The sequence below is a fragment of the Geotrypetes seraphini genome, chromosome 18, assembly GCF_902459505.1.
Source record: "Geotrypetes seraphini chromosome 18, aGeoSer1.1, whole genome shotgun sequence".
Taxonomy (NCBI): domain Eukaryota; kingdom Metazoa; phylum Chordata; class Amphibia; order Gymnophiona; family Dermophiidae; genus Geotrypetes; species Geotrypetes seraphini.
This window is the reverse complement of record NC_047101.1, coordinates 7,133,125-7,146,030: the sequence shown is the minus strand read 5'-3', so window position 1 is coordinate 7,146,030 and position 12,906 is coordinate 7,133,125. Positions and strand designations below refer to the sequence as shown.

Here is a 12,906-nt window from a genome sequence, read left to right as displayed (position 1 = left end):
GCATCGAGGTCATAAGGAGAACAGAAAGTGGAGGTAAAGTATTAAGAACACAAAGTTCATTATTTGATTATTAAATTCTTGATATACTGCCAGAGCGGCTCATATATTACATACAGGTACTTTATCTGTCCATTGTGGGCCATAATCTAATTTTTGCAACTCTTCCAGTAGCCACTGCACCTTGATTTTTATTTAACAAAACTGTTCAGATTTCTTAGAAGTATCATTCATTTGGCAGCTTGGCATAAGAAAACCAAAGCTGGTTAAACTTTGTGGGATGCAAAAGCGTTAAAAAGTGTTGGCCTCTGAACGTTGATTTTCAAAGTGACTCGCTCAGCTTTAGTGAGTTCTTTGGAGCAATAAACCGGTAAACAAGGCTTTTTAAAGCACAGCATAGCCTGAACATGGGCTCTTTTCTGCAACACAACTGTACATAAATGTGTGGAGAATTCCGAGACCCATGTTTTTAGCGACATATAAATGTCCATTTCAAAAATAAACATTGTTACTGCATCTAGGTATATGTATAAATATTTTTCAAAGAATTATATGCACCACTGGAAATATAAACATTAGAGCACAAGAGCTGCAAAAGATGTCAATGGACCCCATAATAGATTAAAGTTTTTAAAATTCCCTAACTGATCAGCTCTCATTTTTTCATATTTAGATATTTGACATAAACAGAATGTAAAATTGAGACGATCCCAGTTTTTCCAGTTACGTGTAATCAATTGTATAGCTGTACTTGTCATAATTAATAAGAGACTTCTTTTATATTTATCTAGGGGATTTTTGATATATAAAATGGTACCACAGATTATTACTTCATAAGTTAAAGGAATCTCAGATTCTAAAATATTAGTAATCGATTTCCAAAAAAACAGTATCTTAGGGCAATAAAACACATAAAATAAAATAAAAAAATAAAATAAAATAAAATTGCACATTCAGGGAGGGAGGGTGGGAGGAATATATAGGTTATAATCAAATATTATTATGGATGGGGGCAGGGTGGTTTATAAGTTTAAAATATGTCTAAGTGGATAAGTGTGTAATTTTATGTTTAAAATATGTAGTGAATTATGGAATTATGATAGATCTATAGATTCTTGAATGATAAAGAATAATTTGGGTGGGGGGGTTATTGGTCTGTAAGAATCTTGTAATATTTTAAGTGATGTCTATAGTGTAAATGTTTTATTTATTTATTGTTTTTCACTTATTGAAATTATTTTAAAATGAATAAAGATTATTAAAAAAAAAAAAAAAAGAGAGCACAAGAGCTGTATGCCCTCTGAGGAACATAAAAACAACAATAGTGCTAAAGGGACCGAGTGAGAAATTACATAATTCAGAGGCAAGGCAAGAAAATCCGAGACGATCAGTAATGAAACCACACCTAACATAACAAGTAAATACAGGCCCAGTTTCAATTCCAACGAGGCTGGTGGAATAATTCTAGCATCATTTGCTATTCAAGGTCTATCATCCGTGGTTTCTAGCAGGGTTTCTGTCTCCTCTCATCCTTCTCACGGTTCATATTAATGCTGCTAGTCCACTTACTAATCATGGTCAAATTTCATAAGTTCACACAGATCTCGTATGAGGAAAGGCTGAAAGGTTGGGGCTCTTCAGCCTGGAAAAGAGAAGGCTGAGGGACATCTATAGAGGGCTGATGTTTTCAATATCCTGAGTGGATTAGAACGGGTACAAGTGAATCGATTTTTCACTCCGTCAAAATGACAAAGACTAGGAGACACTCGATGAAATTGAAGGGAAATACTTTTAAAACCAAAAGGAGGAAATATTTTTTCACTCAGAATAGTTAAGCTCTGGAACGCATTGCCAGAGGTTGTGGTAAAGGCGGATAGCATAGCAGGTTTTAAGAAAAGTTTGGACAAATTCCTGGAGGAAAAGTCCATAGTCTGGGAAGCCTCTGCATGCTCTAGATTGGTAGCATGGAATGTTGCTACTCTTTGGGGTTTGGCCAGGTACTAGGGACCTGGATTGGCCACCGTGAGAAAGGGCTTCTGGGCTTGATGGACCATTGGTCTGACCCAGTAAGGCCATTCTTATGTTCTTTACTATGTTTCGGACACGTGCTTGTGCAATGCTGGAGTTGGCTAGGAAAAAAGGGAAACGAAGCAGTGTTCGAGCATATCTTAGTTTTAAAATGTAGTGGAGGAGGGGCCTAATGGTTCGTGCAGGGGCCTGAGAACCAGGGGGACTGGGTTCAATTTCCTCTGCAGCTCCTTGTGATTCTGTGCAAGTCATTCAACCGTCCATTGCCCCCGTGCAGTAAAACCTTGGATTGCGAGTGTTTTGCAAGAAGAGCAAAATGTTTTGTTAAATTTTAACTTAATAAACGAGCGATGTCTTGCAATACCAGTACGTATGCGTGCGGCATGTCATCACAGCTGAGTCGAAGATGCTGCGAAGCCTTGCATTACAAGTGCAAACTGTGTACATGCGTCACAACTGAGCCGATGGTGGTTCTCTCTCTGACACTGCGAGTTCTTGCAATACAAGTGCGCACTACAGTACAGTATTTTCTTTTAAAGTTTTTGGGTTGTGGAACAAATTGTCTGAATTTCCATTATTTCTTATGGGGAAATTCACTTTGATATACGAGTGCTTTGGATGACAAGCATGTTTCCGGAACAAATTATGCTTGCAAACCAAGGTTTTACTGTACCTGCATATAATATGTAAGCTGCTTTAACTCTAACCACAGAAAGGTGGCAAACCAAATCCTACTCCTTTTCCTTAAAATGCTGACACGAGCTGCCCTCTGATCATCCTCATTTCAAGTGTTTTCATCATGGAGCTTCTCGGTACTATTTAAAATTGCCTGCCCCTATATTTGGTCTATTTGCTGTAACCTCCATTTCTAATATAGTAGTATTGTAAACCGCTTAATACTCATGAAAAAGCGGTATATCAAATGGAATAAATCTAATCCAATAGAGGTCAAGTCTACACAGTTGAGCATGAGGCTTGCTGTATATGAAAAACAGAACAAATGTTACGAGCAGATTAGGTGGGTTGCTTACAATAGATCTTAGTTGCAAAAATTATCTCAGAAGTGACAATTGCAGAGAAAATTGAGACCGCCCCCCCCCCCCCCCATCATCAGATATAGCAATATTTTAAGTAGGGTAACTACACTGCAATAATACAGCCATTTTGGCTGTACTACAGAAAGATGGTATATCAAATTCAAGACCCTTTATGAATTTAGCTTTCTAAGGGTTTAATGTATTATAAAATTGTTCATCTCTCTCATTGCAGCAGAATCCACACATTCCTAAAACATCTGCTATAGCCCTTTGAGCTGGGCTGAAATCACCCTCTGCGATTTGAACCTGAAGCCTAAAAGTGGCCAATGCCCTGGGCCATCCAGTCCTACCAAAGACTACGCTGAAGTCTTGCTTGAAGACATAACACAAAATTTTCTTTTCATTCATTGTATGGATTACTCAGCTATGGAAGAAGATGAATCAGCAGCCCATCAAAGGTAAAATGCATTGAAACTGAGGTTTCCAGTCTCAACATCACAACTATTTTTCTCTCAAGGAGGAAATCTGTATTGCAAATTCTTATCAACAAGTGAAATGCCATGTCGGGCAGACCTCCCTCATCAAGGGAAAGCAAATGACTTCGATTTGTTTACTGTAAATAGCTTGATTGGAGATGGCAGCCTGGGTTGTCAACAGAAGAGACTTCTTTATAATGTTTACTGTGCTGTGAAAATGGAATTAAAAAAAAAAAAAAAGTCTGGAAGACAACTTTCAGTAGAACATCTAATCCAGACAAGGGGATTCGCAAGAGACACCTTTTGCAAAACCGTCTCTTAACGCAATGTTTCTCAACTCGGTCCTGGAGAACCCCCTTGCCAGTCAGGTTTTTGGGATATCCACAATGAATTAGCATTAACTTGATTTGCATTCACTGCCTCCATTATATGCAAATTTCTTTCATGCATATTCATTGTGGATATCTTGAAAACCTAACTGGCAAGGGGGGACTCCAGGACCGAGTTGAGAAACACTGTCTTAACTTCCTCACAAAAACATTTTACTTGCATTTCACAGCCAAACCTCATCAACAAACAATTTCAGGATCCATACCTTCCACTACTTACCAGCATATTCTAGCACAAACATGCTGATTTTTCAGGTTTTTATCAGCCAAACATCCATATCACAATGCCCGAGTTTTGCTTTTCAATCATGCTAAACCAGTGGTTCTTAAACCTGTTCTCGGGGACCCCCCCAAGTCAGGTTTTCAAGATATCCCTAATGAATTAGCATGAGTGAGATTTGCATGCTTACTACCTATTTTAAAGGCAAATCTCGCTCATGCATATTCATTAGGGATATCTTGAAAACCTGACTGGTTGGGGGGGTCCCCCAAGACAGGTTTAAGAACCACTGTGGTAATCTATAACATTTTGCAGCTCCATTTTTTAAGGTACATTACAATGAACACGTTTTCTTGGTTGTGTGGTTTGAGGAATCAGGAGTGAAGAAATAAGGGCTTAGAGGGAGCCCTGAAAGGGGGAGGTGGGGGCAATCTATCATAGTAAGGGACCCTCGTAATAAGAAAGTCAGATGAGGTGTAAAGAGTCAATTCCTTCACTGGACTATTTATTTATTTTATTTCATTTTTTATCTTGTTCTTTCTAACAAGCTCAGAACAGATTAAATAATAATAATAATAATTTTATTTTTTGTATACCGCCATACCCAGGGAGTTCTAGGCAGTTCACAACAGTTAGATGAAATACAAACAATGCGATTGAAATTGAAGAACATAACAAAGCAATCATGAAGTCAAACTAGTTATACGTTTACAATTTAAGTGAGGGAAAAGATTATATACAGTACATACAGTAAGTATATACAATGAATTTAAGAGAAGGAGACAAATGCATACAAGCTTTAAGGAGGGGGGAGCAACAATCTTAAAAGAATGGGAAGAGAAGAGGTGGAGTAAGGAAGTGGTGGGGTGCGTTAAGGATTTGGTTTGTTGAAGAGTTGAGTTTTGATTACAGGTGAATATACATAATATACAGTCAGACAGGTTACAATTTGAGACTTTGTAGAGGAGAGGAGCTGGATTTCCCTGGGGTAAGGAGGGGAGGGAATTAACAGAACGAGAGTTAACATGAAGATCTAGATTGAACTCCTGGATGCAGATTGTACTGATTGGATAGACATGACGTGGAGAAGCTGCATTCACAGCCAGCTTTCCTCCACCCACCTCCCTTCCATCACAAGGAGCAAATCCATGCAACAGCTGGTCTGAATGCAGAACTGTGAAATCCAGGGCTGCCTTCTAATGACCTTCTGCTGGTAGTTGTGAAGGAAGAAACATGGTGTCTCAAATTCAGACTCCACTCCCAAGTCCCCATTCCATTATAAACATCAGCAAGAGGGCTGAGGCCAGTTGAAATAAGACTGAGAAGCTTGTGTGTGGAGGGAAGTTAGGACAAAGTGAAGCAACTCCACATATTCTAATCTTCATGGGGGGTCAAGCACAGAGGATTTCGGAGGTATAGTAGATGGTGCGACGGGAAGCTGGATAGGACAGATGGTCTTTATCTGCTAATCTATAAACAACTGGCAAAACCTCTAAGCCAGATCAATTATATACTAAGATGGGAGATAGCCCACATTTTCCAGGGCTGGAATGTTCTCTGTTTAACTTTTTTTTAGCCTATTATGTCTTCTGGGTTATATGTCATTCATTTGGTTGGGACAAAAATGTATGAAGTTATAATAATCAACAATCATTGACACCCCAAAATTCAATAAACTAAAGAATAAAAATGAAAACCCAAAATAGGGTAGAGTGAGAAATTTGTTCAGCGCTTGAGTCCTTGTTGCCTCACACTTTTCCACTATGAAGATATTTGGTACACTTTTGTGAGGTTGTTTAAACAGCATGCAGTTTTTGTAGGCACTAGAACTTAAAAAGGATTAAAGACTTGGATCTGCGGAGCGGGAACTGGAATAGCTTCATGCTCTAGGAGGCCCCTAGGATCCTATAAAGCACAAGTCTGAGGTTTCTCTTCCTTTCTATATCTTTTGCAATGTTTTGAGGATTTTTGTTTTTTTTATATTTTGAAAAGAGGTGTTAATATACTTATTTTACTGTTGAGAATTGTTTTTTGGATGTAAGATTTTTCTACCCTATTTTTGTTTTCATTTTTATTCATATGGTGGGGAACAGTATTTCAAGCGGATGTGAATTTAACTTAACCAGTGACAACAGTAAGAATTTTTGCTGATGAAAGTAGTAATAACAACAGAATTTTATGCCTTAATGTGAGAGATGGATGAAAGCTTAACAATAACTTGAACAACTAAAAAGGTTAGGGCTCTTTAGCTTGGAAGTGAGACGGCTGAGGGAGATATCATTGAAGTCTACAAAATCCTGAGTGGAGTAGAACAGGTACAAGTGGATCGATTTTTCACTCTGTCAAAAATTACAGACTCAATGAAGTTAAAGGGAAATACTTTTAAAACCAATAGAAGGAAATATTTTTTTCACTCGGAGAATAGTTAGACTCTGGACCGCATTGCCAGAGGTTGTGGTAAGAGCGGATAGCGTAGCTGGTTTGTTTGGACAAGTTCCTGGTGGAAAAGTCCATAATCTATAGTCTGTTATTGCGAGAGACATGGGGGAAGCCACTGCTTGCGCTGGATCGGTAGCATGGAATGTTGCTACTCTTTGGGTTTTGACCAGGTACTAGTGACCTGGATTGACCACCGTGAGAATGGGCTACTGGGCTTGATGGACCATTGGTCTGACCCAGTAAGGCTATTCTTATGTTCAACCTGTGTAGTTAATGAGAGAGAGAGAGAATTGTCTAATACTCCCTGACTGAATAGAAATTAATTGCATGTCTGCACAAGACCAGGAAATTGGGCAACTTTCATTTCCTGAACACATTTTAACTATTTCACCAGCAAACCTTAAACCTACTATTTTTAGGCAATGATCACGTTCAACTAGAAACCGCTGTGCTGTATTCGTTCAATAGTTCATTGAGGCGTTACTTGTCATTTCTCTACACTGCCACTTATATAACTTCCATGTACGCAAGAAGTCAATTAAGAAGCCACGCTCATTTCAACATTTTGGCTTTTTGTAAAGGTGGGTTTAAAGGACAGAGAAATAAGCACAATGGAAGAACACTTCTTCAGAACTTAGTCCATATTTTTGACACAGTTTTCAGATCTGCAATTAATTTTGTTCATCAAGGCAAGAGTCATTTTCTGTAGCTTATTGTGGTGCCAAAACTCACTAAGTCCCATGAGTTTTGGCACTGACAACAAAAAAAGGATCAACTGCCCTTTGCTCACTTTTTAAACCTCCAGGTCCAAATGATCAATTAGCTCACACGTGTGACTCGGAGGAACTGCAAATGCTGATGGGAAAATTTTCAGAAATATAAGCATTATTCCTCTTGTAAAATGGGAAATACGCATATTTTAAAAGTTTGCCCACAGCTCAAGCAGGCTCCCTTGAAATGTGAGCATGCTTCTGCTGTCTCCCCTCCTTCATCGAGACACTAGGCCCCCCTCTAGTCGAGGAAATGTACTTGTAAGTGCTTTTTCAAAGCTCTCGGAAATCGCACACAATATACGTGCGACAAAGTAAAACAGTGTGGAAGTGCACTCACTCGCTGATGATCAGATCAGGTGCAAAATACAGCACACTTCCATTGGCTTGTTTGTAAGACCGCCAGCCGAGAGCGAACACCATCAGAAACATCCATGAGTACTGTAGTAGGGTCATTTGGTCATCCAGATGTAAGTTTCTGAAACCTGGAAAATACAAATTGTGTGACAGCTGCGTTAATCCATTTGAATACGCAGTACTACGGATCGACTAGAAAGTTGCACAACGAAAGCAAAAATAAACAAACTGGCCTTTACTTCCACGACACCTGAAAAAACAGAGAGGTTATAGCAAAAACCAAAACCCCCAATGAAACAAATACAACATTGAGGCACACTGAATTTGTTTCAGGAGCAAGTATGTCAAGGGATAGATGTCATTATCTTTCACCATAACCTCTCTAGCTGGAGACACAACCAAACCTCGCCAAATACTTTTGGCCAATAGGACTGTACGACAATGCCTTTTTGTTAGTGTCAGTGCCACTAGGGCAACCCTGATTGATTTAAAAAAAAAAAACCCCAACAACTTGCTTTCCAGGTCAAAGTTGAAATTATTTTGATAAGATGAAATTAAAAAAAAAAAAAAAAAAAAATCAATTAAACTTAAAAATCAAATTTAAACTGGCAGAGGCTCAGAAACTGGGCTGGAAAAATACTGAACATGGGATGGGAAGGGACGATGAAATGCTGACCAACTGGGAGGGGGGTGGCAGAAAAACAGAGAGGGGAAGGAGAGATGCTGACAGGGATGGGGATAGGGGGAAGGAAAAATAGAGAGCAGAAAGGGAGATATCGGCATTGGTAGGGGGAGGGGAGATGCTGAACTTACTGCATGCAAATAGATCTCATGCATATTCATTGGGAAAATCCTAAAAACCCGACTGGATTGTGGCCCTCGAGGAGGGACTTTGACACCCCTGCCTTAAGAAGAGGCCCAGCTGAAGGTTCATCTTAGGCATCCTATACCCTTGGGCCAGTCCTAAGCAAAAGATCAACCAATTGCTTATCATGAGATGATTTGTAATGGAGATACAACTCTGATGTATTTAAGATTAGCAGTGCAAAATCAAGTATGGCGATCTCCACTAACTGATCTGACTTGCACGGTCTGTATCCGTATATGGATATTTGGTTGAGGACGGGCTGGAGAGGGTTATGACGGCTCGGAATGGGCTGGAATGAGCTTTGATGGAGACTTCAGTAGATGGAACCTAAGCACAGTACCAGGCAGAGCTTTGGGTTCTGGCCCAGAAACAGCTAAGAAAAAGGACAATTTAAATTAAATCAATAATTTAAAGACAGGGTAAGGTTGGGCAGATTGGATGGACCATTCGGGTTTTTATCTGCCATCAGTACAGTGAATGAAAGAGGGTCTGATATCAAAAGACTGTTCCCCTGAGTTCTGAAATAGACAGTTGCTGATCTGGGCTAGTGGCCCAAACCATGTTTCTGAAGGCATTCCTCATGTCCATCATGCTGACTCCTTAAATTTGCATTCAAGTTAATTTTGTTTTGCTTAAACATTTTACATTTAAGGAGTTAAAGCAGAAGTGGCCTACAGAAATATTAAACAGTTTTATTTAAACAATATATTCTTACTAATATTGATTTATATTCTGCCGTTACCAAAGCGGAGTACATAAAAACATTCACAACAGATGTCAACACCTAGAGAAATGTTACACTAGTCATAACACAATCTCTATTGATAAATGAAGGTATTTCTGATCTAATAAAGGGCAGGGAGAAAAACATTGGGGTGGGGGTGAGAACAAATACCCAGGCTATAGCAACAGAAATCTCTTCCTAGTCTACTTCCCAGATGCAACATGTAAAGGGAAAACAGAGCCGTACACACAGGATTTCCAGATAAAATCGCTCTGGAAACCGTCCTTGATAAGCAGATTATAGTGCCAGCATTTAGCTTAATGAGCTTCTGGTACTGGCAATCACTAGAAAGTATGCTACAGAGCAGGGCTTCAAGTCCGGTCCTTGAGATCTACTGGCAGGCCAGGTTTTCAGGATATCCACAATGAATATGCATGAGAGAGATTTGCCTGCACTGCCTTCTTGGTATGCAAATCTCTCTCGTGCACATTTATTGTGGATATCCTGAAAACCTGGCCTTCCAGTAGACTTGAGGACCGGACTTGGGCAGCCCTGCTATAGTGAAAAAAACTATGAGATAAAATTAAGCCACTAGACTATCATTTTCATAATCATGTAGACAGAGGGATGCAACTTTTTAAAAAAAGAAATTGGTCCTTGGTTTATAAAGTGGGGAATGAAAATTGGGATTCCAGGGTGCTGAATGGGGAGGAGAGACCTTAAAATGTTCTGTTTCTATGCCCTTCCACCTCTGTCAGAACCAAAGTGATTTTTATTCCACCACAGGGAATCAATGGTCCTGACCTGGGGACCATGCACCAGGGAGCCTTAATTCAGCCTCTACGCTTTACCCATGGCTGGTAACACAATTCAGACAAGTGCAAAACAAGTCAGGGATCAAAGCGGAGGTTTTGCAGTGTGTGGCTCCTCCACTGAGCCCCTGACCTTCGTCTCTTCTCGTAGGAGTTCCGTCTCTAAACCGCTTCACTCATTCCTGACTCATAATATTTACAGTCTCAGAAAACTGTGCAATACAGTTGACATGAATTTAATGATTAACACAGTATCTTATCTAAGAAGATGGCTAAACATGATATACAGGGTAAAATCTCAGTCTGTTTTGAAACATAACACACTTATTGCCCTCATTCTGTATCTTGATTGCCTAAATCTACACACCATTTGTGCACTTACGTGTGTTGGAAATTCATGTGTAAGTGCTAGTTGGGCACTGGGTGGTATTCTATACACGCATATGCAAGAGGAAGTGTTCACGTGGGTGGGGCAAGAGTGTCTCCCACAATTACACACGAGTGTTACAGAATAGTGTCATTTCTGCACTACTGCTACAGTTAGGCATTTATGCCTGCCGTACACATGGCATAAGTGAGCACACCTAAATACCAACATCCTTGCACTGCACTAAACTGTTCTCCATAAAAGTCATTGTGAACTTTTGCAGGCATAAAGCAGGGATCGCAAAGTCCCTCCTTGAGGGCCGCAATCCAGTCGGGGTTTCAGGATTTCCCCAATGAATATGCATGAGATCTATTTGCATGCACCACTTTCATTGTATGCTAATAGATCTCATGCATATTCATTGGGGAAATCCTGAAAACCTGACTGGATTGCGGCCCTCGAGGAGGGACTTTGAGATCCCTGATATAAGAGGACACCAACATCTTCATTTTAGATCAGGGGTGTCAAAGTCCCTCCTTGAGGGCCGCAATCCAGTCAGGTTTTCAGGATTTCCCCAATGAATATGCATGAGATCTATTAGCATACAATGAAAGTGGTGCATGCAAATAGATCTCATGTATATTCATTGGGGAAATCCTGAAAACCTGACTGGATTGCGGCCCTCAAGGAGGGACTTTGAGTCCCCTGGCATAGCGTGACTCACAAATCCCAAATTAGATATGTCCGTATTCTGGGTGCCTAGAATTTGCACTAAGGAGGGATTTCATAAAAGAACGCTAACCATAGTGCACTTTAACAATTTGCATGTGCTAAATGCTAAAGACGCCCATTATATTTCTATGGGCATCTTTAGCGCTTAGTGCGTGCTAACACAGTAGCCCCCCGTTGATTAATTCTCTCTTTAGTGCAGTAGAGCAGTGGTTCTCAAACCTGTCCTAGGGGACTCCCAGCCAATCGGGTTTTGAGGATATCCCTAGTGAATATGCATGAGCTAGATTTGCACATCTGTCACTTGCAAATCTCTCTCATGCATCTTTCATTAGAGATATCCTGAAAACCTGACTAGTTGGGGGGGGGGGGGGTCTCCGCACTAGAAAATTGCCTCCGCTCTGCTTATTTTGCATTCAGGTCTCCTCATTTCTTTTCAGATTTGGTGCCGTCACTTTGCAAAGTCCTCTTCAAATTGTTCTCAGTAATCTGATTCCTCCTGGTTTGCTTTGCTTGACGCTGCGCATGTCGAAAAGCAAAAAACGAGGGAAGGCACTTGGGACTTCATAACACCTATGGAATTCATTTGAATGGTGCTGGCATTTTCCATCTAATGCTTGCCCAGGAGTGCTATGTAGAACTCAAGGGTGACAAACATTCAAGGATTACCAGGCATGAGGTTTAAAAACTGACAGGAATCTGTACATCTCCTGATTTTTAAAGCTTAATCTTCCAGCTTTGATTGTGTGGACTTATAATGGCTTCAGCAAACAAAAACTCCAAGCCTTTTATTTCAGCGAGATACAATGATAGGGGTCATAGAACTCTCGTCTGCTTTTTCTTTAGAAAGCATTACTGACATTAGTATTTTTCACCATTTTAAAAAGTGCATGGCCCACCAGAGCAACAAGAGTCTCATGCAAAGTAATGACCTAGCCACAAAATACTGAGACTGAACTGCTAGGTTTATTTGCAGTAATATTTCCCTTATGTTCCCAAGCCTGGGCATTTGTTTGATGAGTAATGCTAGAGAGAGCAGCAGTTTTGTGGCCTGAAACAAGCAGGGTCCTCCATTTTCAACTGAATCAGTTGTGCACTTCACAAGGCTCTGGCACTAAAACACGATGTTTTCAGAAACCTTTTACAATGCATTGCTTATTAAAACGACTAGTTAGAACAACAGGACTGATATTCTGCTGGTACCAATCAATATCTTGTTGACCGACGAAGACATTCAACTCAGAAATTCAATGCTGGGTCATGCCTGGGCACTGGCATTGAGTTTATGGTTTTGTGGAGCTGGCTAATGAACAGTCAATTAAAGTGCATTAGTCAGCAATTAACTAGCTATAGGTCACCGCACAAAGATAGAATTGACTTTTAAGTGGTCTTATTTATGAGGTTTATCTGGCCAGTTCTGCCCCTGAAAAGTCCCCAAGTTTGGCCTGTTATTTTCAGCAGCACCAAATTATCGGGTGGCTCTGATCACAAGGGGGCACCCGCTCAAACTCAGAGGAGGGAAATTTTACGGTGACACCAGGAAGTATTTCTTCACAGAAAGGGTGGTGGATCACTGGAACAAACTTCCGATGCAAGTGGTCAAGGCCACCAGCGTTCTCGCCTTTAAGAATAAATGGGACATCCACGTGGGGTCCCTACGAGGGCTGAGTTAAGGTACTAGCATTAGCACTCA

At 40.2% G+C, this 12,906-nt stretch overlaps 1 protein-coding gene across 4 annotated transcripts in view; it reads right to left on the bottom strand.

Moving 5' to 3' along the window:
• NR3C1 (nuclear receptor subfamily 3 group C member 1) overlaps positions 1-12,906 on the bottom strand; it is a 146,462-nt gene that overhangs the window by 19,987 nt on the left and 113,569 nt on the right. For all 4 annotated transcript variants that reach the window (XM_033926944.1, XM_033926943.1, XM_033926946.1 and 1 more), the window contains exon 6: positions 7,697-7,841. In XM_033926944.1, the coding sequence (XP_033782835.1) occupies positions 7,697-7,841 (145 nt within the window). The remainder of the gene's footprint in view (positions 1-7,696; positions 7,842-12,906) is intronic.